The 24,710-nt window shown below is 40.9% G+C and overlaps 1 protein-coding gene across 2 annotated transcripts; it reads right to left on the bottom strand.

The window, feature by feature from the left end:
* Positions 1 to 847: 847 nt before the first annotated feature.
* zbtb10 (zinc finger and BTB domain containing 10) lies at positions 848 to 24,665 on the bottom strand. Of its 2 annotated transcripts, XM_014997429.2 has the most exons (5): positions 23,253 to 24,657; positions 14,281 to 15,313; positions 7,557 to 7,622; positions 5,499 to 5,674; positions 848 to 4,054 (listed from the first exon to the last, which is right to left on the bottom strand). In XM_014997429.2, exons 1-5 carry the CDS (start codon positions 23,931 to 23,933, stop codon positions 3,773 to 3,775), a joined length of 2,238 nt encoding a protein of 745 aa, XP_014852915.1. In that variant the 5' UTR covers positions 23,934 to 24,657; the 3' UTR covers positions 848 to 3,772. The 2 variants fall into 2 exon arrangements, with proteins under 2 accessions (XP_014852915.1, XP_014852916.1); XM_014997430.2 differs by lacking the exon at positions 7,557 to 7,622 and having other exon boundaries at positions 23,253 to 24,665.
* Positions 24,666 to 24,710: the final 45 nt, after the last annotated feature.

Consider the following 24,710-nt stretch of genomic DNA (forward strand, 5'->3'; position numbering starts at 1 on the left):
GCTTTTTAAATGGAATAAAGATGAATTAAAATGTATTAAAACATACATTTAAATGTATTTGTTCTCAAGCAATAAATAGAGCATCACTGGAAAAAACATCACCGCGACTGTATTTTCTTCTGTAAAGATATGTGCTGCCACCTGGTGTCCAACAGCTGCTATTAGTCCAAAGCAAGATCTCGACAGCAGGTGGCAGCACTTTTAAATCTAGTGAAATGAGAAGAACACACTGGGGAATTTTGTTTTGTTTTTTTCCCCCAGTGTGAGATATTTGCTGATAAAAACTTGTTAGCGCAGGATTATCTCGTAAAACCGAGCATAGACACTAATCTACGGTTTAAACGTGTATTTCTGTCTCTGTGGAGGTATTTTATTAGACTTTTTGGAATAACTCAGACTGAATATAAAGCACTGAATGACTGCTCTGAGGGGACCTGAAGCCATGAATGCTTCAGTGAATCTCAAACAGTGAGAACGAGTATTTCCACATGGATCAGGAAGGAGGTGGCAAGGTGAGGTGGGGATGGATTTCAGACCGTGAATGATTTTTGGAAGAAATACTTTTCTGTACTCTACTAATCTTCTTTCTACATCCATCCAGATCTGAAAAATGGCTACATTTCCACTCAGTGTGGGAGGTGGTGTGATTTATTCTGCCAGTCAGCTGTTTACTAAGTATCAACCTCAGGTGTGTCACAGTTAAAGCTGTTATTTGCGCCTCAGACAGTGGACTTTGTGTCAGTATGGACTGCTCAGGCACTTCGTTGCTTCGTTTTTGTTTTTTAAAGTCAGTAACAAATAACAGTTGTTTTCATGAAGACTGAATGAAAAAGGTGCACGAAAAAGGTTAAAGCAATATCAAAGTTTTATTCGTAAAATGTAGTATAGAGAGGAACAGTAGTACAATTCAGACAGAAAAAAAGGAAAATGTAGTTCCATCTTTGAAAACCTTTGATAAAAACGTAAAAAGAGTAACCTGAATTTGCTTCGTGTTCGGAAAAGAAGGGCACTGAGGCGCGGCCCCGGGTTTTGCATCACTGTTAAAGTTCGAGACAGAGAGAAGAGTTGAAAAATACAACCTTTTTTTCTTTTTTTCTTTTTGCAACAGCGTAAAAAAATACAGCTGGGAAAAAAAACCTCTGCTTTACATCTGTAGTGTTTTTGCTTTGTTTTTTTCTGTTTTTGTGGGATTTTTTTTTCTTTTGTCGATTTTGTTGTCCGTATAACAAATACAGCATAAAATCTATCATGATACATCATAGCTTCTGCGTTTCATTCATTACAGTAAAATCAGTAGGATGGTAAATAGTATCAAAAGAACAAACATGACAGAGATGGTGAGATGAACGAGCACGCGTCGTGAAAACGGAGAAAGCAAACAGGTTAAAGTTCACCACAGCAGGAGGTTTGTGGCTGACCATGTTCCATTAATTCCATATATTCTTCATACATATATATATTTATCTCATATATTCTCAACATATATCCATACATATATATATCCGCAACATAACCCCTCCCACTGTGACTTGAAGGTAAAAAGTGACACAAAGAGGATGAATATCTCTATGACTTAAAATATATCTTCTTCCACTGAGCGTATAAAGGAAGTTACACATCTTCGGTATCATTAGCACTTCAGTACATACTGTATAATTCCACTGCATACGAACAGATACTGCTGTTCCAAGCTTTAAACCTGCAAACAATCAGTGTTTCTTTACAAAAACGTGTGCTTGGTGAAACAAAGGAGGAAACATAAGTGGAAAAGACGAAAAAAAAAAAATTAAATAAAATAAAACCAAGGTAAAGTGAATGATTTTGAAGAGTAAAAACATTTAAAAATCTCAACAGTTACAGACACGAGCAAGGATTTTTATTTTTATCTCTACACTAAGCAAGTATTCACCTGGCTTTTCCGCATACATCATATTCCAACAATAATTAATAAAAAACAATTTTGGTTGGACAAATAGAAATTAACAGTCTTGATTGCATTTTGGAGTCTATATATATATATATATACGTGTATGTATATAATATTAAATAACAAAAACAGGACATCTATTAAAAAAAAAAAGATGCAACTGGAAGAAAGACAACAGTTTTTATATAGTTCCATTCAGACCCGCTTTTGGGGGAGAGACAAGCATAAAAAGAAAAACTCTTTTCATGAAAAGTAAGTGCATGTCTATGAGGCGCCATAGAGCTTCACTTTATGTGGAACAAAGTGTTTTCTACCTGGCAGACCTAAAAAAAACAAAAAAAAAAACACACACACACTCAAAAAGACAAATTAAACTGTTGACTTTAACAAATGCAAAATGGAGTTGTTTTAGACTCAAAACATCACGCGTCATAAATTTCTGCACGTTTCTAGCCCCGCCCCATCACAAACCAACGTTCAAGTGATTAGAAAATATATATATATATATATATGCTCTTTTAGCTTTCAACCTCAGTACCAAACATAAACAAACAGGTAATTGATGTCCATTTAGGTCCTCAAGATGGCGATCACAAGTACAGTTGGTAGTTTTGCAAAAAAAAAAAAAAAAAAAGGTATGTGTGTGCGCGCGTTAAATTAAAAATAAAAAGCTTCAAAACGATGGCAAAAGCATACCTGATAGTCGCCGTAGCAAAACAGTGTTCTATAGATTAAGCTGATTATATATGCATAACTGAGTCAGTTTAAGCTTTTATGATTATAAACATCATATATAGCCTGTAGGTCCAGTATTCTGCGACAAGCATTACAGCACCAAACGTTTCATCATTTGGCAAAAATTCAAGCTTTAAGTGAAAGTCAAATGCTTTTGTTTAATAATAATAATAATAAAGTGTTACTGTGACGCTGTGATTTGTATAAAGCTAGCAATAACATTTCCCCTCTTTTTCTATTTTTTTTTAATATATTTCCCCACCCTATTTAAAACAACAAACCCAATGTTGTCTTTTTTTTCTTTTTTTTTTTTAAGTATATTCAGTAGTTTTTGTTTCCTGCTAAATCTTGGTGTGCGGTCTGTTTGGCACAATATCACAGCCCTTTTTTTTCTTTAAATTAATCATAAATATGGCTGTGATACATTAGAGTCACAAAACAGATTTTTTGGTTCCAAGATTTTTGCAGGGAAAGAAAATAGGAAAAAAAAAACCCAAAACAAAACAGAAACGAATACAATATTTAGCGCGTCTAAACAAGCTCTGCAGAGCAAGTATCACTCTTCCTGTGGACAGTAATGCTCTTCGTCTGTGTGCCTCAAGCAACACACAGGAAAAAAGAGAAAAAATTGCATTTAATAAGACCATAATAAGCTCTTTTCATAAATTAAATAATTAACATTTCTTTGTTTAGATGATTGGCCTACCTCAACTCGAAAAAATAAAAAAAGAAAATTACAACACCCCACCCAACTTGCACCCCCGAAAAAACAAACAGGAAATAAAAATACATCACCAAAAACCTGATTCATCATATAATTCATCATTAGAATCATTCTCTTATAGGCGCTGGGCCCAGAGTTGGACACATTATAATAATAATAATAAAATCTGTACATATTGGAGTTCCCATACTAACAAGACTTAAAAAAAAAAAAAAAAAAATAATCTCTTTGTTGTGTACTTGCACAATTAAGTAACCTCGAGGTTTGATAGCACTTTGGAGTTGATTGTTTACCAGCTAGGTTTTGTGTACATATATATATTAAACATCAACTTTTTTTTTCTTTTCTTTTTTTTCAGATTTGTTTCTCAAGCTTGTTTAGATTTCTTAGTCCTCGTCTGGAGCGGCGGTGGCGTTGCACTCGCCCCAGTTTGATTGGTCATTGTCGGTGGGCTCCTCCCCCTCCTCCCCCTCCGCTTCCTCGACGTCGAAGTCGTCGTCGCGAGGAAACTCCATGCCCTCCAGGCCCTCCTGAGTGGCTTGGTGTGAGTCGGCGCAGTCGGCGCACACGCCGTAGCGCCGTGAACCGTGACGGATGCCGACGCTGGCGGCAAGCATGAAGATCTTCTTGCAAACCATGCATTTGTATTTTTTGTCTTTCTTGTGCACCTGAGAATAAAAATGAAGCGGGACGATTGCAAAAAAAAAAAAAAAAGAAAAAAAAAAGTTATTGGAGTTGTGATCGATTTGTGACAATTTGTAAGCTAACCCCATTTTAAAACGATGGTTATCGGTAAAGCAACATCCTGCCCTACTATGAACTGTGTAGATTTTATTCGCAGTAAAACCAATTAAAGGACAAAAGATTTGGATCTTTCCCTAATTTATACTGCAGACTAAAGTATCTACATAGAAATTTTCCACAAATGCAAGCAAAAAAATTGGCAGTTGCACAAAACCTTAGTTAAAGAAATTACCCAGAAAGTCTATTGTTCTCTAAAATGTTGAGTGATTTTTCCCCCCCTTAACACTTAAAATAAGTAGACGCACTGTTCACTGCAGATCTACGTTTGTCTGGGATTGTAATCGTTTCTATAAATTTACCCTTCCAAGAAAAAGATGAATGCAAATTTTAAGTAAAGTGCAAAACTGCTGGTTTTCGTGATCGTTCTGGTTTCGTCTTTTACTTGTTTTGCATGTTTTAAAGTCAGTTACACACTCTGTGATTGGTCTGTTGATGATCACATGTGAAAATCAAAGCTTGGAAATTCTGTAAACTTTAAGTTGTAAAACAGGAAAAAGTCACTGTTTGTATACGTAACATTTCAACTATTTCAATAATAAAGGTCTCAATTGGTTTTGAGGCGGCCAACGACAGAAGCTCTGCTGGTAACGGATTGGTCAAGAATAAATGGGAAGTGAGAGATAAGATTAATTATTTACAGGGATGCATTAAAAAAACAATAAAACATTCTCAAGCTGGTAGAAGCCAATTAAGTCAACTGATTTCACAGTAATACAATTAGAGTCACTTCCTGGTTTGGCTTCTTTATTGGAGTGTGACCAATAAGCTCAAAGCATGCAGCCCCTTCCCAGGAAAGAGCCTGTCTAAAAGGATCTTTGCAGGTTATGTCTCTTTTTATATTATTGTGTGAATTCCTTTATACTACAACAGCTGGTCCTTTTATTCAAAGATATATTTGGAAAATCTCATACCAGCCCACGCTTAGATAACAGTGTCTTTTCTTATTAAATTCTGTGGATTATCCAGATGAGCCTTTGTTTGTTCGTTCAAGATTTAATACCTGGAAACAATCATCTTTGCCTTTTTTCTTTTTGGCTTATGAGCACCGATCCGTTTTTGTACCACTTTGTGAGTGACCCTACCTCACTCCCTGTTTCAACGGGAACTGATAAAGAGTCTGAAAGACTCTGCCTGTGCACTCACTCCCTGGAGGAAAGCTGCCAGACGCAGAACACAAGGTGGTGTGGAATGAAGTGAGAGGCCAAAAATCTGGAGGGTTTGGCAGCGTTCGGGGGATGCGCACTGACCGGTGGCGAAACGGAGGAGAGAAGCGGGGGGGCGGAGTTCAGTGTGCGTGTGATGACTCACCAGGGAATGTCTCTTTACGTGCTCGCGGCGGGTGAACAGCTTGCCGCAGATGTCGCAGCTGAAGGAGCGCACACCTGAGTGGATGATCAGGTGCCTCTTGAGTGTGCGGCGGTGCTTGGCGATGTAGTTACAGTGGGGGCACTTGAGCTTATTGAGGGCTAGGTGTGAGGCCTCGCCTGAGGAGAGAGAAGCAGAGCAGCAGAGGACGATATCAACCAGAGTCGCCGTCTGTGAAACTTCAATTTGCGTTATCGGGAAGTTCCTTTCAACCAATAACGCTGAGAGGCAACAAGACTATTATCATAAAAGCTGCATTTCAATCCGAGGGCCTAATGAGGAAAGGGGGTGTGTCAGGAACCAATATCCTGTTTATCAAATCAGTTGAGAGTAGAGATGCGGTGACCATTACTGCAAAAAAAAAAAAAAAAAACCCACAAACTGAAAAGATGCATTCAACATCATTTGCTCCAACTATGGAAGTCTGATAAACTGCAAAGGCACAAATGAAATCATTAAGAGCATCTGTGTTGCTGTTGCTACGTAACCGGTGTGCTACACGGAAAGAGGAACTGCAGCCTAGTGCTAATTATGAAGCTCGATATAACTGAACACAATAAAAGATACTGAATTATGCACAAGCTAAAGTCACAAATTCTTATTTCTAACCAACACCAAGTTTCAGCAGTTTATTATGTAATAATTATGTTTATTTAATAAAAAAAATGTTCTAATTTTGCATGCTTGTTTTGTTTTTTGTTCCCCCCCCCCTCCCCCCAGCTGGATTTGCAGAAAACGCTGCAGTGATAGTCTTCCTGTTAGGAGAGAGGGGCTAACACGGCAGGGCCCTTTGTTTAGGCCAGAGAGAGCAAAACAGAGGCGTTGTTAAGGTAGCTTGCCAAGGGGCGAGGAGGGGGGATGGTTGATGAGAAGCAGGTCACCTGTGTATTCCCCTCGTGTGTGTGGCTGTGGGTTTTAAACAGCTGAAAAGAAGGAATCAACTGCAATCTGATCGTTTAAGCTACATGGAAAGTTGCAATGTCTTCGCTGACTCGGCGGCGCTAAGAAGTGATCTTGAAGGGTCGCGTTAACGTTTCTTAAATTGTGTCGCTCTGGTTTGACCTCACTGTACAGTTTGTTCCTCTTTTGTCTGTTTTTATCTCGGTTTGAATCTCAACGCTTCGGCCCGTCTGTCACTTTACTGGGAACCCCTACTAATGTGACATCCGGTCTTTCTGTATAAAAAAGTCGCAACATGTTGGCATTTCAAGCATTTTATGTTTGAACTCTGAAGTCGCAATTTCCAAATTGGTAGCTGGGAGAAACGTGAACTGGAATGAGAACTGAACAGACTGGAAGGAAAAGTAGGAAGTTTTTCCTACTACGTGGAAGACTTAAAGATCAAAAATGGCTCTTGCAGAAGAGAGAGCAACAAACTGTTAACTTGGATGTCTGAAAGTTTGTATCTTGATAAATCTGATTTTTTTTTTACTGCATAAAACACAGAAAAAATATCCTTTTAAACTGTTTTGCCAATGAAAGATAACAAAAGATAAGTCCCACTAGTATTGTGACTCGCAGCTGGAACACCGGTTAGTTCGGTGTGATGTCATGTCCGGATCCGGTTCTGGATTCCAATGTGAATGGAAAGCTGGATTAGCCGACAATGCTGGTGCTTTTATACACCCATCACTTTTCAGAAGACATGCACTGCAACGACTTTGAATTTTTTTTTTTTGCTTCACCTGTGCATTGTGTGATCATTCTAACACCATTAGGCAGAAAGAAAAGGCTCACGCTTCACTGTTCCTGTTTGCTCTGCTGTAACAACCAACAATGCACTTGAGGACATGTTTCCCCTGAGAAAACACCTCGTCGTTAGTTGGAAAAAAAAAAAATCCTCTTCAGGTGAATCAACTACACGTATAAAGCCTGGTTTAAAGGATTTATGTGTAAAAGTGTGACTCAAACCTTTTTCAAAAGAAGCACATTAACAAAATCTTTCATTATTTACTAAATTAGTTGGCAGTTTAAGCTGTGCTCCAGAGAGTGGCATCTTACCATTCTCCCAGGACTCCCCTTGCTGTAAGTCTTGCATGATGCTATACTGGATCTGATTGGCCAGCTCTGGGAAAAGGGAAGGAGGGGAACAAGGGGGAGGAGAGAGAGAGAGAGAGGAGAGGAGGGTGAGAGCCTGTGGGGGATGCACACCTCACGATGTTCTGTGTACACAGCCAGCCACCCCCACTCGACACAAAGGAGGCAAACAGACACTCATAGAAGCCTACTGTATGTAAAGCAGAGGTTCCCAAGACGGCAACAAGCTAACTAGGTTTCCAGCATGGTGGGGGTTAATTAGAGGATGACGGAGTAGAGCCTTCACACCGGCTCGTCTTACACTCCGCTTTTGTAAGCACCTGTGGATGTGTGAGTATACCCTTCCTAAAGCATCAGTGCTTAGAGCCCATTAAAGACACACCCCTATGAGTGAGTGTGTGTGTGTGTGTGCGTTCATGCTCCCTGGGTCAATATTTGGAATAGTGAGGACAGCCCTGGTGCATTAGAGTGGATTAGGAAATGAAGGGACTGCCCCTGGCAGCTTTGCACCTCTCTGGGACCGCGGTGGGGGGTGGGGGGTAGTTACTCTGCATGGGTGTGTGCACTTTAGAGGCTGGTGTTCATGCAAATGCCCACCTGCTCTATGTGCCTGTGCAGATACAATCATTTAAAACAATCCAACAGCCCTGCTTGGAGCAGACAGAAGAACCTGCTGGCTGTGTGCTGTAGGAGCGCTCAGCGAGAGCAGCAGCCAGTGACAGTAAAGTACTTTAATCCTGTAAAGCACTCGTAGCTGTGCTTGTTTGTAAACGCTACAGTGCGACTCTAAACTCACTGCTGTGTGTTATTTTGGGAGGTGAAACTTCAAAAGACGCAGAACCTAAGTGAAAACAAATATGAGAATATCATCTGGATATGCCTCTATGAAGATCTAGCGTAATCATTACAGCCAGGTTCATATTTTCTAGCGCCGTCGTATGTTAATGCGTGCGATTAATCCAAAAAGTTTAAGCAATTTTGACTTAAAAGCCTGTATGCCGCAGAAGGTTACCTAGTTCAAAGCGGCACGTTACACGGTTTTGCACTGCGCTTCACAAATGTGAGTGAAAATATGAGCAAGGAGAGGCAGGATGGTGGTGGAGCAGCAAAATTTGTCACTGAACGCACCAGCCTGACTCGCACCAGAGTTTGAATCCTGCCCTCTGTTCCTTTGCTGTGTGTTTTTCGTCCCTATGTTTCAGATTACGGTCAAAATGAAAGCCGCAAGAGCACAAAAAAATTCTTAAAAATAAAAGATAAACAAAAACTCATCATGATGGATGTTTGGTAAAAACTAAGGTAGTATGTAGCTTACTTATTGGAACAGTGAAGAACCGTCCACCAAAAAACAACCAGTTGATAGTTAACATTTCTAGATTTTGTGTCAAACAAAACAATTTCTTGTAAGAGAACCGAGATGTTTGGTTCGAGTCAATAAAACATTTAACAGGTTTTGAAAATTTCTATGTTTCACAGTGATTAATTACAGCACTAGGGTGATTAACTTGATTTTTTTATTATTTTTTTTAAATCAATTGACAGGACTGGTATTTTTCCCCCTTTCTTAAAACGTGAAAGAAACAAAGAAGTGTGGAGAATGCCCTCAGGCTGCTGCTGGTGTTCTGTCTGATGCAACTGTGTGAGGGTTGGTGTTAACTGTAAAAAAAAAAAAAAAAAATAGCATTTAAAGATGCAGAAAGAATGCCATCAGAAAGAATGCCATCATTCAGGCCACTGTGTTTCCATCCTGAGGGCCTGGCAGCGCAGAACAAACTGAAGCCACAAATGAAAGCCCAAATTGTGACATCACTGTGGGAAACTGGGACGACTAATATCGCTGCACAAATACTCACAGGTTCAGATGGAAGCACGCATCCGGGCTATTTAGCTTTAGCAATCAGATTCAGTGAACAGTTTTCACCGTCAGTAGAAGGGACGACACATCCACACAACTTTATGTATTCTCAGTCATTTTAAGACAACATGAGACTGCTCTACAGTAGGAATAAATAAATGGGCTCTGTTTGCAATAGAAAACTAGAGAGATGGAGAGAGAAGGAGAGAGAGAGGGAAATGCTGTCACAAACAAGTAACGTGATGTCTATAAATGGGACAGGACAACTGGGTTGAAAAATAGCATTAAGTGGGTTACAAGTTCTCCACATGCATGTTGAGTACTACTGAGCCTTCGAGTCTTTTTTATCACCAATGCATGGGTCTAGACAGAAGGTTACTTACCCTTTGCATGAGGGGGAAAGTGAGAAAAACAAATATTACCACATGCTACATTGCTGTGAGCTAACCGTCACGGCAAATATACGATACGCTTCAACGTCTTTGATCGAGCTTAACAAAATCCCCACAGAGTGTGTGTGGGTGTTTTTACACGCCGAGTAGGGTCACACTTATCTTGTTTAAAGCAACATGACACAGTGTGGCTGGCAAAAAGACCCCTGGGACCACTTATAGATAAATCTAAATGAATAGTTCAGCACTACAGGGGTTTTTTTAACATTCTGGAAGGGTGAACTCTAACCGGGTCAAAAAACATATAACACTTCAAGAAGATTGCTCTGGTTTCTTATTTAATACAAAAATTCAGGAGGTACAATTGCAATATTGCAAAACACATTATTTTATTCCTTATATCATCACTGCATTTTTTTTTTTTTATGCAAACACTGTTTGCTGCGAAGAGTTTTGATTGGCAGAAACTGTCCTCCACTGTGGTAAAGTGTTTTATTTGATAATGGAAGACAGTTCATCCTGACATGAAATGTTTCACCCACTACTGGATAATAACACCACCTACTACAGGGACGAAGGGACAAAAATGATTCTTAGAAAGCTGGCAAAAATCAAACCACAGAAAAATACATTCATTTTTAATGTTAAAAGCTTAATTTTTCTTTGCAGATCTAGAAATGATTCATCAGCATAAACAACACTGAACAAATACAAATCATTGGTTCTCTTTGGGTATGAAACAATAACCAGTGTCGGAATACAACGTATAGCCAAAAGCATGATCAAAAGTGCTTGTATTTTCAAAATGGGGATGGAAATGTCCAGGGGTCTCAGTTATAAACAGAGTATGCTCAAAATTACGCCTGAAACTGGTATGTCACTTTCCACTCAAAGGTTTTAATCTACAAACAACAAACTTGTGATCCCACACACAAACTCTGACCCACTCTTACTACTTATGCTTGTTTTTGACACTGGAAACTATCATAAGCATTCAAAGCAGCAAAAATAGTTCAAGTTTGGAGTGTCAATATCAACACATCATAGATACAGATCCTTCTACTCCACATAAAGGAATTACTCCTGAAAACAACTCCAGAGGACTTGCTTCAAAAAAATTAAAATCTGAATTATGTATTTAAAGAAGGAGAACAGACACTCCTCTGATCCTAAAAATAAAACCACTCCAGTAAAGTTTTCTAAAATTATCTCTTGGTTCTAAACACTAATTGTTTTACAACCCTGCTTTCATATGTTCAAGACTGTGGCAAATAAGTTCTGCAACTTTGAAAACAAAACCACCTTTTGAGAAAACAAAAAACAAACAAAAACCCATCTACGTCTATAGTCGAGTGTCTTACAGAGTTTAAGCTTCCCAGCATGAGGCTATATTTAAACTGAACAAGATCTGAGAAAATTAACTAAATGTAAGAGACGCGTTTTTCTTTGATAACCAGCCTGTAGCTTTCTTTGGGAAAACGAGCACAGGTGGGTAAATAAAGTGGCACAACAAAGATGTGTAGAGAATAGAAAGCAGAGGAGTTGGCAAACTTTACTGGTGTTTTCACTAGACCATTACAACACACTGGACTTCTTCATGCACACGCATAGCTGGAGGCACTAAGAGCATTCAAGTGCATTTAGGAAGGCCTGGGGGAGCAACAGTTTCCCCTGCTTCCTTCATTATCCTACATCAGGGAGGCCTTTGCTCTCAAACACACTGAAAGCAGTTCTCCATTTCTGCACAGCCTTTCTCACACACACACACACACACACACACACACACACACACACACACACACACACACACACACACACACACACACACACATCTCCGCTTGTCTATACCACTTCACCTAATATATGATATCATTATGGGCTAAATGGGACCAGCAAAAGGAGGTGGTTTGAGCCAGGAGATTATCAAAAGCACAGCACTGGATGCACATGCAGGGAACAATGAGTAGAGCAATGTATAGATTAAGAGATTTAGGAGGGGAGGAGGAAGAGGTAAACTGACAAAACGATGGGAAAAGAACAATTTTGTCACCCAAAAAGGCCTAAACTTGAAGACAGGGCAGCTGGAAGACTTGTGAGGATGAAAAAACCCAGCAAACGAGCAAACGTCTAAAGACATACAGTGTCTTGCTTTGAAGTTTCCCACATTTTGCAGTTTTAAAACACATTTCAGTATTCTATTTTACGTGACAAAGTAGTGTATTTGTGAAGTGGAAAGTAAATCCGTGGTTTTTAAAAACATTTTGGGAAAAGCGTGTCGTATTGAGTCCGCCCAATCTGCACATGTAATGATGGAAATTTTTTGCCAATTCTTTTTTGCAAAATTTCCCAAGCTCAGTTAAACTGGAGGAGAGTCTATGTGCTGAAAGGAGTAATCCACAGCATGATGCTGCTACTACCACACTTCACCACAATGGGATAATCTCTGCTCCCTCTGCCCAGCCTGTTTACATGGAACATCATGTCCTGGTAGGTCTCCAGTGGTGCCTTACTTTTATTTTCTGATGATCGATTAGCAGAGGTTCAAAGCTTGGGACACTGATAAATTAAATGCAGGCCACACTTTTCAGATTATCACCAAGATTTTTATATTAAAAAAAAAAGTTCAAAACCTTGTAAGATTTTTCTACCATTACAGAAATATGCACTACTTTGTGTTGCTTTATCGCAAAAAGTCCCAGCAAATGAACAAGTCAGGCGTGGGAATACTTTTGCAAGACACTGCAGTTCTTTATGGGTGAATACAAGTACTGATTAGCTATGTTTGAGTCAAACTTTTACAATTATTCTGCAATGAACAATGGCAGTTTATAAGAGAAAAAAAAGTTGATATCACATGTTATTAGTTACTTTGAGAGTAGTAATAACTCCAATCAGAATAACTTCCATAAGAAAAGTCCTGATATACAATAATGTCCAATTAAAAATAAGTAAATATAAGTTGTTGTTGTTTTTTTTTTAACAAAACCGGTCAATGGAAAGTAGAAACGGTAGATGAGCCAGGAGAGTTAATGAAGCATATGGCAGATAAACAACAAGCTAATTTGGTAACGTCACTGCTGGACACAGGAACTTGCTCTCTTTAAAGCCCCTGACCATGTTTGCAGAATCAATCTCAACGCATCACGAGTAAATAGGAAGCACACTGTGACAGAGTAGGAGTAGAAATTCCTAACATGAACTTTTATGGCTAAACTCCAGTCACTCTAGAAAACCCCCAAACGCATCGACTGATTATTTATATCCCTACATTCCTGAAACATCTCAGAAATTCTTCCATCATCTGCAGGCCCCCCCAAAAAAAGATCCACAAAACAGGTCAGTTTGAAAAGTTATTACAATTGGTCTCTATATGAAGTTCTTCTCTGACCCTCCTGTGACCCTGTCCATTGTTAATCTTTAGGTACTAGAAGCTTATGTGCTAGAGGCTACTTACACATGCAAAGCACGTTAAACTGAATGCCCTCCCTTCCCTGCTGTCTCTATCCACAGCTTCTCATTCACAGATCAGCCATAACATTGTGACAACAAACAAACTTGTGAAAAACAAACTGTTGTCATCATAGTGGCAGCGGGTCTGACGTATTAAACAACAAGCGAGCAACCTGCTGTCGAGGTTCGTGTGTTGAAAGAAGTAAAAATAAAGAGTAATTTATGTAAAAAGATTAAGCTACTGTGATCCAAGGTAAGACAACTGGTGAAACCGATAACACGGGGAAGAAAGTCAAGGCCCACTGATATGCAATCGGAGCAGTTCCACTAGCTGATAAGATTTGTGCCATTTATTGATATGACAAAGAGCAAAACATTTCTAATTTTCAGACTCTTAATCCAACAAAGTGCAGTAACTCAAGTTGTTTAATGGGAAAATCAAGGATGAAGGATGTAATGGAAACATTATTTCAGAAATTTAAGTTTTATACAATAAACAAAATAAGCTGTAGAAACTCAAATATTTTTGATTTTTTATTTTTTTCCCCCCAGATTTAGGCTTGTAAAATTCTAAAGTATCTGACAATGGACACAAGATCAACAAAAGAAGCTGAAATGATTAATCTAATGTTTTTATTCAAATTGATGAGAGTCTGTTTGGGTTTTTTTGGTTTTAGGATAAACAAAGTTTAATCCAACAAATCATTAATTAAACAAGTATAATTCATCAAATCCCCACTTTAGAGCTTCGACAGAACTGAAGGAACTGATGACAACTTTGGAGGCAGATACCATCCAGACGCCTTGTTGAGTCATACAGCTCGGTGCTACTTTGACCTACTCAATATTAGATGTGTAATCACATGGTTATGGCTTAACAGTGTATAATCTTCACATTATAATCGCACTCAGGCTATATCTCAATCAGAGTTGTGAAATGACAACAGTAAACACGAGGAAATGCTTTCTAGATCTCCAATGTACGCCTTACCAGCATTTTCTGAGAGTGAGGAGAAGTCCTCTCTGGGGTAGGAGGCCGACGGCTGGATGAACATCCCTTCATCGAATCCTTCTTCGGGCTCTGGCTGGAAGTTGTAGACGAATCGCCTTGTGGTGGTCTGCTTTTTTCGCCGCCCGCTTCCCGCGGCAGCGTCCGTCGCCTCTCGCTTTATTGCGGCAGGCGCTGCCGCGGTGCCCCCCGCGACCGGCTCGTTCCAGACGAAGACCTGCGTCTGGCTGTTTGCCGCCCGCATGTCATTGGTCTCTGCTGAGTCAGATGAGGTTTCATTGTGGTGGGTCCAGTTACCAGACGCCCCAGGGGTCACAAGGGCACAGCCCTCGACCCCGGCCGCCGTCACCTCTATGTCACTGGTTTCCTCCTTTACCCTGCCATTAACATCATCTTCTTCAATTGCATCCTTTCCTTGGTTGCCGCTTGCCTTGATTGACAGCTTGGACAGGATACTCGTGGCCCAAAAGTTGCTTGGTTTCCGGTCCAGCCCTCTCTGTCCCTCCTTGGCCACCGTCTGCCTCTTGTTGTAGTCCACCACCACCGAGTCAGGAGCCTCTTGCTTAATGCTGATATTCAGGGCGTCTTTTATGAAAGCCCTGCACGACTGTACGACCTCCGTCATTTGGAGGTAACTCGCAACGGTCATCACCTCAATGGCATTTTGGCTTGTGAGCAGCAAATTTCCGGAGTAGAGAAAGTCGAGGATGACCGAGAAGCCCTGCACGGCAGCAATATCAAGGTGTGTGACAGTGGCTTGGTCCTGCGCCTCGCTCTTGGTCAGACAGTAGAGAGTCTTGAAGTAGCGGCTGCCCGCCACCAGGATGTTCTTGTGTGCGCGGAACACCTGGCCTGAGACAACTATGTTCACATCACAGAGGATGCCACTTTTGCGCTGTTTGTCCAACTCTTGTAGTAGCTGGTAACAGTAGGAGTTTTCATTGGGCTTGTTGCGGTAGTCGTCCTCTGAGCAGTTAGTGGAGGGGCTGGTGTTGTCCGATGGTCTCACAGTCTCCTTATAGCAAAAAGGGAGAAGAAAACAAAACATTAGTGGGGGCAAAAAAAACAACATATGCAAAATCTCGTGGTATTAAATAGAAACATGTTGCCTCACAATGTAGTCCAACCATGAAACTTGCATGTTTCCTACTAGCATGCAAGTTGGTCTCAAGAAATGAGTATTGTTATAATCCCCAGACAGGAAGGTGTGTCCATTATATTTGACACCCTGAATCTATGTATGAGACGGCATATAAAAAGGTTTCATAAAATCTCCAAATGAATTTTTAATGAATCGCCGTTCAGTGTTTAAATACCAGGTTTAGGTATGTCCATTAAATTATTTTTGGATTTTTACAAAAGCCCTTTAAAGAGCTTCTGCAAGTTTCAGAGAATTAAAACACCTGCGATAAAAAATGAAAACTTGAAATAATGACAAAAGAATAACTTGGTAACTTTATAACTTGCTTTTTTCCTGCATTTACACATTTGTTACTGGACTTTAAATCTTCACGAAAAAAAAAAGACTTCAGTAAGCTTCATAACACTGACTTACTCTGGTTTGGGCCAAATGCTTCAAACCAAAATTTGTTACATTTGCGTTCTCCTATGAGGAAGGAGAAGGTTGCAGAAAAAGTAACAAGAAAAAATTGAGCTGAACTAGAACCATGGCTAAAACACAAAGAATGAAGTATGTTTCTTAAAAACAAAATAAAAAAATAAATTAATGGTAGAATCATAATTTTAAGACATAACAGAGTGAGGTGATAGACATAATATGGGAAATTTTAAGATATTTAATACTTTTACATTATTAAATTTAACAATTTGACTTAGCAACACTCAGTTAAGTTATACAACCCTTTGTTTGTGGCAACAGTTTAAACTAGAGCGACATATTAAATAGCAATCACTTATTGTAAAATTTCTATTTGTTAAAAAAGGGGGATTTTCTTTTTTTTTCTAAGAAAAAAATAGTTAAATTATATTGCTCTCGTGATCTTAATCTTGTGTATTTCCTTCTCTGACACCTTGTACGTGTCTTGCTACACCTTACTCAACTTTCGCACAAATTCAGACACACAAACAGGTTTCATCCGTCTGTTTATATACAGTGGAAACATGCACACATCCCCTTGACTCTCTGTGTGACACCACTGCACCTGCCTCAAAGAGGTGAAACAGGTTCAACAGGCTACTGTTAAGAGGGGGGCAGGTAGGAATGAGGCAGCGAAAGACATTACTTAAGGCTTGCTCGTAAACAGCCATATAATCAAATTGTTTCCTCAAACAAACTTTAACCTCATAACGACAGATAAAAAAACATGCAACGAAAGACTTTATTAAGCAGTTATATAACCTGCCGTTTGCTCGTACGTCAGGTCTTTCAGGTACGTACGCGTCAATAAATATTTTAATAAGTTTCCCAAAATACCAGGGAACATGTACAGACTCGCTGAATTTAGCGAAGCAAGTGAGAGAACAGGGTTAAGGTGGTAATAAGGATCATTCTCTTGGGAAATATCAGGCTGAGTTCAATAAATATTTGAGCTTTTACTTCTTCAGCTCCTAAGTTACTTTTTTTTTTTTTTTAGTCGTTTGCATATACAATTCAGTTAATATACATGCATTAGATACAAGAACACAACCTGCCTGTTGAATGGGAGGAGAACTGGCAAAGCATAGACCTACTCTGCAACATCCCACTCACCCGGGTATTCATACAGCAGGGAGGGGGAGGGCAAAGAGCCAGCATGACAGGGAGCAGAAGACAGTGTACACATACATGCACATGCTCAGTAAATACATCATTATAACCCACAAAAGGCTGGGCTGAGGTGAGCCCTTTAAGCGTCCCGGTATAACAATAGAGAAACGTTTTTAAATGCTGAAGAGCATAAAGGTGCTTTTTGTTTTGTTTTGGGCTTTCCCCCCCCACCCCTCCGACATAACACACACAAGCAGAGCGTAGATCTCTGGCTCATTTTCGAATTGCACAGCAGATGTCCTAATCCAGAATAATTCACATTGCTCTGGCCCTGCATTTTTGCCCCCACCCACCACCATCTCTGCCTCGCACGCTCGCGTGTGCACGCACGGGTTGGAGTCAGGCTGCCCACACGTACACACAGCTGGGGCTTCGGACCGGGTAATTCAGATTAAATCCATTTCTCAGAGGTCCCCACCCAGCCCCCACCTACCCCCCCCCCCACTCCCTCCACACTGCAGCTCTTGTCCAGGGCAGCCTGGGCACAGAGGGCTGTATGGGGGGGTGAGGGGGCTTATCATCCTCTCCCACAGCTGGAGGGGGGGGGGTAGAGAGATGGAGCGAGATGGGATAGAATAAAATGAGAGGCAGAATGAGGGAGAGATGGAGTGAGTGGAGGTTGGGTGGTAGATATAAAAAATTAATAAATAATTAAAAAGAATGCAAAGAAACTATTAAGAGACAACGATTGCAAGGGTTTGTGGGAGAAAAATAAACATGTCACACACAGATGACAAAATAAGGTAAAAGGAGAGCGATGAGAATTATTGGTGCGCAGATTAACGACGTGAACTAAAGGACGGGGATTGAGAGAGCGAAAACCTGAGCGGAGTGGAAAAAAAAAAAAAAAAAACACAGGCTGAGGAGACGATGTGGAGCAAAGGGGGACAGAAAGCCAGCGCAATAGAGGAGTTGTCGGGTCACCCCATTTTAGCATTCACAATAGCCTGTGCTCTCCCCGAGGCTGATTGTCCACTCACTGTGGGCCTTTGTAAAAAGGCTTGGCACTCAACTCTCTTATTACACAGCAGCTCCCACTGACAAATGGAGAAAAGAGCCGTGGTGCATGTGGGTGAGTCTAAGAGGTTGAGCAGGGAGGATGAGAAATTAGTCTATGATGTACACATCAAAGCCTCTGGAGGGGTACATCCACCCTGCTGAGTACTAAGGTTGAATATATTTGCGTGGTAAAGTGAAGGTGCACAGAGATCAGCTGGTAAACACAAGTGGGCAATATTGCAGCTTGCCTGGCCAGTCAGGAACTCAAAATCAGATTTTTATCCGATTAGTAAATGCACCGTATGAAAAGGCTAAGACTACAGGCATCAATAACACTCTTCCATGGGGAAGTTGTTACTGTGGGAAGAAGAAAGTCAGCCATCTTCAGTATCAGTGTGGTTTTTAAAAATGAACTTAATGGTAGCTGAGATGCAACAAGTGGAGGACAGTTGTAAAGAAATACGCTTGGTGGTCATTTCTTTTGCTTTTAGAGCAAAATTATTTTTGTGGGATTGTGACTACATGGAAAGATTCGTAAGTCACTCTTATCATCACATATCACAAAGGTTTGTGAAAATATGTCCAAAATGACCATCGTCACACGTAATGAATTTAGAAATGTTAGCAGATGTTTGAAAACCTCAGAGTAGAGATAAGTGGGTGTCAGCCTTCTTCAGGGCAGGAGTTCATTATCGTGCAGTGCAAAGAATGTAAGAAGAAATACTGCTAAAATCCGTTTCTATCACTAATATAAGATGCTACAAGTATGAAGCATGTAAAAACAAAGTCCTATTTATTATGTTCATGTTTTTAAAAAAATATATATTTTTCCTAACAATGTGTTGCTTCTGCTCCAAATCAAAAATAATTATTGGTTACTCACAGCAGATGCATCTTTAACTATCCAATTTTAGTTCCAAACGAGAAAATATAATCTGCTAAAAACTGATTCTGGCAGGCCAAATGTTTACAAAAACAAGAGATCAGAAATTTGTCACGAGTAAATCAAGAAGAGCCACACAGCCTTTTGAGTTAAATTATACTTGTTAGGTTACCATTTTGACTTCTTCTCTTGATTTGACAAGCTTTTAACCAATCATATAGCAACAGGGAAATATAACCTAAAAGATGGGAGATCTTTTTGCAGGTCTCTGCACCTACAACTTTTAACTTCCCACAGATTTTCTCTGTTTGAACGTTAAAATTCCAACTATCCGGGTGCTGGATAGGTTGCTTCATCCTGGCCTCATCAGCGGCAGCATCCCTTCTCCAGATGTGCCACGTATGAGCTGAGAGCTACAGAGTCCAGCAGACCAATCCTGTGCAGCAGATGCTGGAGGCAAAACCTAACTAAGCCAAGAGAGAATTGAGGGACAACATCAACCTCTGCCAAGTCCTTATTTGTTCCAGAGATTGCAAAAGGTGAACAGAAACCAAGAGGAGATGGGCAAGACAAGTCCTTTGATGTAGGTCAAAAAGAAAAGTTTGCAAAGCCAAATGTATGCTGCCAAAAGTCTAGTGATTTACAGGTGCATTAAATGAATCAAGATGGCTTTAAAGTCAAGCTTAGCAATGTAGTGTATCAGCACTCAAGAAATTTACAACTTCAAAAACCGCAAACCCAAACAATCCACAAAGTACCAAGGCCAGCAGATGCATGAAAAAACCTTTAGACACACACCATGAACAAAACCACGTGATGCGACTCCTGTCTTCATGCAACATAAAGACCCACTGGAGTCACTTTTGTTTACCTTTAATGCACACCCGTACCCCCACCCACCCAGCATCCACCCTGTCCCGTGACCAGCCCAGCCCAGAGGCCATCTCCACCGCTCTTTGCCTAATGCTACTGCATCCTCCGCTACGCCTGGCCCCTCCTCCTCGCCCGGCCCGTCTGTCCCTTAGATGCTAGAACAATATCGCAGTGTGCATTTGGCCCAAGGTGTGGGAGGGCTGCTCTGAGTGTCTCCCTGCGTACCGAAAACGCTAAACAGCTATGGTGGGGGTGCCACAAGAAAGGGGGTTTTTAGCAAGAAGAATTCTCCCTCTGGCTTCACCCCACCCATTCCCCCTGACCTGTGGCCCCCAATAAACATCCCATCTATCTGCTAGGCTCCACCGGGTGTGTCTCCTTCCCCATTTGGGGAGACGCTGCAATTATGAGTAAGCGTTTGTCACAACCAAATTTAGGGAGGGTGGGGGGGTTGAAAATTACTTAACAGTTCTGAAAATATCTTAATTTCCTGTCTGAGAATTAACTGTGATGATCTCATTTCACACTAAGATCAAGAAAAAGATAGGCATCGGCTAAGCAGTGATAAAGAATTTTTTTTTTTCATTCCAACATAGCATATTTCATTAATTGTCTGTTTAGTAACAACGTAAAGAAAAGCATAACAGTGACACAAAAGGGAAAAAAACGGAGAATGAAAGCAGAGAACAGTTGTATAGGACTGGAGCAAGTTTCATGTGACAATTCAATGCATCTTTGTTTCATATGGTAGAAATGGAAACACAGTCATAGTTCGGCTTAAATAGTTTAAATAGAAGGCGATAACGCATAGGTCTGTGAGCAGTGGGCACTGGCATAGGATTGACACATACTTGATTACTCTTCTGAGGAAAAATGAGGCAACAGTACATCAGTACATCATGACATGATGCATATATAACAAAATGGGAACTGTTGGGAACTGTAACAAAACTCTTAACTGTTGCCTGTTCAACATTTAAGATCAAAACATTTGATTTCAGACACCCAAGGTCTACTTTCATCCTGCTGTAACCTCTCACCAGAGAGAAGTAGCATAGGAAGCATAAGACAGCACGGAGAGAATTAAGAACAACAGCCCCCTTTTTTTCTGAGGATACCCACATCTACTACAGCTGCCCGGGTGTACCGAGGCTAATTGAGTTAGCTTTAACAAATGCAGCAGAGGCCTGACTAACATCAGGAATGAGTGACGAGAACAAGACATCGTCTCATAACGCCTTTAATGTGCTGCTTCACAAAGCTTTACGACTTCTATTATCATATTCAAGAAGCGGCCCTATGAGAGCTCTGAACTGAAGAACACAGATCAGAAATAAATAACTCTACACAGCTAACCAAGTTGTACATACAAACTAAACACAGAAACCGGACTTTGTAGCTCAAACAGCCTCCTTAGTGGTGTCTGGGGTCCTTGTTGCTAGGGAAAAGCCACACCAAGCCCCTAATCCACTCCTACTGCTCTCCTTACCAATTAGAGATGTGTACAAGTTAGTGGATGACTTTAAGTAATTCTGATTAGCAACTGCGTGTACAAAGGAAGGGAACTAAATGTAGTAGTGAAATCCTCTCTGCTCACAAATTAGAGTCAAATAGGACCCTGTTCTTAATTCTCCTGACAGCTCAGGCCAGTACATGAGGCTGTACGCGACCATGATTAAGGAACAGAAAATGTGGGCACTAATTGGTGAACCAGTGTTTCAAGCCGAGCAGTTTGTTTATACGGACATCACAAACAAATCTGCTGTAGATGTGCTGCCTCCGCTCTAATAAAATTAAGAAAACCAATAAAAAGACCTCATGCATATCAGCAAATAAATACTTACACTATTAAAACGTCTTGACTTTCTTTAACAACATTCAAATGATGATACTGACAATTCCCGTCTACCTCCCTCGCCCTTATGGTCAGTAATCTTTATAGCCTGATATAAAAAAGAAGTCATCGCAAAGTCAGTGAGTAGATGGTTGTTATAATAATAATAATAATAATAATAATAAACTGGAATGGCGAACTCCATGCGAGCATTTTTGTGTGAGGGAGTTGTTTATGTTTATTGTTGCCCATTTTTACCTGCACACAAGACTTTTAAGATTTTTGTTTCTGAATCAACTTGTGAGGAAATGTGGTTATGCGACTCCATTATGAGAGGAATGGATTCAACCAGGTATGGATTCAACATTTTTCAAATAAAAACAAATTAATCAAGGTTTTATATGACCTTCTAGCAATATTTACGATTATGTCAATTCATTCAGAACAATATTTACAGGAGCAGAGCTATAATGCTGGTTATGAAGTTGGGGTACCAATGGCAAAAAGGCAAACTGAGCCAGAGCCTTTCACATTTTGCATACCCAATAATATATTTGACTACAGCAGTCACATCAGAAATTCACCTCTTCCTACATTTATTGTTTCAAAGAAAACAAGCTGGTAATGTCATTGGAAGCTTGATCAATGCATCTCTAATGATTTCCATAAACAGTAGGCAAAAAGTCCAGTTGTATAGATATAAGATGATTCAGGTGATGCTGTGCTACTTGATTACAAACATCTATTTCACTGATTCCTCCCTGTTGTAAGGTCGCCTGTGGGCAAAGCAAGTCATCAGGCTCCAGCCAGCATGATTTACTCCCAGCCTCTTGTTCAGCCTTGCAAGTGACACCATCTATGGATTTTGGGGGGTCATTCTCGCACAATGCCTCTAATTTAGCTCCCTGAAGGGAGGAGTAGGAGGAGGTTGGTGGAGGAAGAAATGCGCCAAAGGTCACCCGTGACTGCAAGGCAGTGGAGTTAGCATGAGAGGCGGGGGGTTGGGTAAGGGGTGCGGTTCCCCAAAGGCTGTCAGGGTCGAGCCCTTGCCATTGTTTGACCTCTAGGCAAGCTAGCAATCAACACAAGAGCCAATACAATAGTACTAAATTCTATATGACACAATTACTGCCTTACATTTGTGAATCAAAGTGCTGCTTTAACGATGCATTCTGAGACTCAACCTCTTGGTGTAGCAGGTGTCAAACAGAAGCAGGTGTAATTACTCTGATATCTGAAGGGACAGTTCATTCTAAACCTTGAAATGTTTTCTTAAAACCATCTTTAAGTGACTCACTGTTATGGGAGCACCTCACCACCGTTAATGACCATCTACCTTTAGCTTGACAGCAACGCCTTAAGCGGCTAGAAAGCTATGCTAGCTGTTAGCTAAAGCTAGAAGGCTGGAGCTAACTAATTAGCCAGGGGGAGGGATTGGGAAGCTTAGGTAAAAGCCAATTTTCGCCTTAGCTTTATATTTTAAGTTCTTCAACGTAAAAAAGCAACGATAAAACAAGTAAAGAAATGATAGTTTAACAGTTGTCTGACTGGTATTTCATGTTATGTAGGTAAACGGAAGCGGAGCCAGCTAACGTTACCTGTTTGGTGGGGTCATTTCTACCGTGCTCGGAAGACAGGTGATGTCTCAGCAGCAAGGCCCGCTTGTAGTTTCGGCTCCCTTTGACGAGCTCGTCGCTGTTTTTAGTGGCAATGTTGTGGCACCAAGAACAGGACATGAGTCCCGTCTCTTGGCAGAATTTGAGCCATGGGAATTCTTGCAGCCACGAAGCGTGGAACCGTGAGTGTTTCTGAAGCAGGGTCTGCGGTCTCATCTCTACCCCAGATTTCCTGGAACCAGTTTCGCCTCCCTTCGCAACGCCCCGACACTCTTGTCCTTCTTCAGTGTTGTTGGTGGGACCGTTCCCCGCTGTCCAGCTATTCCCCTCCCTACACCCGTCGTCTCCTTCAACCGAGCCCGCACGATCGTCCCCGTCCCCGGCTGCACAGCTGCCCCCTTCCGGGTCCTCTTCCTCCTCCGCCTCGGGCTCCGTGCTGTCGCTGACAGACCCAGCGCCCTCCACTCTCTTCTGCGACGGTCCCTTCGCCCCCAGATCCCTGTCCTCCTCTTGATCCGGCCTATTCCCGTTAAAATGTCGGTCTTGACAGGCCGGGGCCTCCCAGCTGTTACAGTTCCCCCCGCCGATGCCGCTGGAGCCCGTTAACCCAGCTGATCCACCTCCTCGGAAAGCCAGAGACCTGCGATTTCTCTCACCGGACATTTTTTCTTTATAAATATTACTATCTTCACTTTCCCAACAGTGTCTACCCTCCAGCGAATAAACAGTGAATTTAAAAGCGATGTCTTTCCCCGAAAGAGATGGCCCGCCGTCGTTTCTTTCCCCTGCCTGGCCCTCCCGGTGAGAGTATGTAGGTTATGCGGAAATAAATAAAGGTTTTAAACGCATAATGAATTTCAGGGTTCTCGCTGCGTCCGCGCAGGCCCCGCAGAGGTCGAATGGCAACGACTTTCCTCCCCACAATGCACCTCGACCAGAGCGGGGGGAGGCTGGAGAGACAGAGAGGGAAGGGGGGAGGAAGGGGGACGGCTTTAAAGGGAGACGGGGGTGCTGTTGATCTGCAAGGGGTCCTTTGTATTTTAAGGCTGCACCCATTTTCCGCGTGCTTTTCATCTTTTGACTTTGCTTTTTTTTTTCTTTTTTTTTTCTTCGGTCTGTAAATGCCGACATGTGTTCCCCTCTTTAGCTTAAAGCATTGTGACCACGATGGTCATATGACTTCTACAGGAATACATTAACCGGGAAGTGTACGTTTTATTAATAATAATAATAATAATAATAATAATGCTATTCTAACAAATTTATTCTTCTCTGATATTCTTGAATAAATATTAATTAAATGCTAATATACATATTATATATATATATTCATGAGAGAAGCTTGGCAATTTTAATTCTAAATTGATCACATTTATTGATTTTTTTTATACTGTTGATGACACTAATGACACTACACATGACCACTTTAGTCTTTATTTA

This window comes from Poecilia mexicana, unplaced genomic scaffold (genome assembly GCF_051168715.1).
Source record: "Poecilia mexicana isolate PSO_F unplaced genomic scaffold, ASM5116871v1 scaffold_11, whole genome shotgun sequence".
NCBI classification, from domain to species: domain Eukaryota; kingdom Metazoa; phylum Chordata; class Actinopteri; order Cyprinodontiformes; family Poeciliidae; genus Poecilia; species Poecilia mexicana.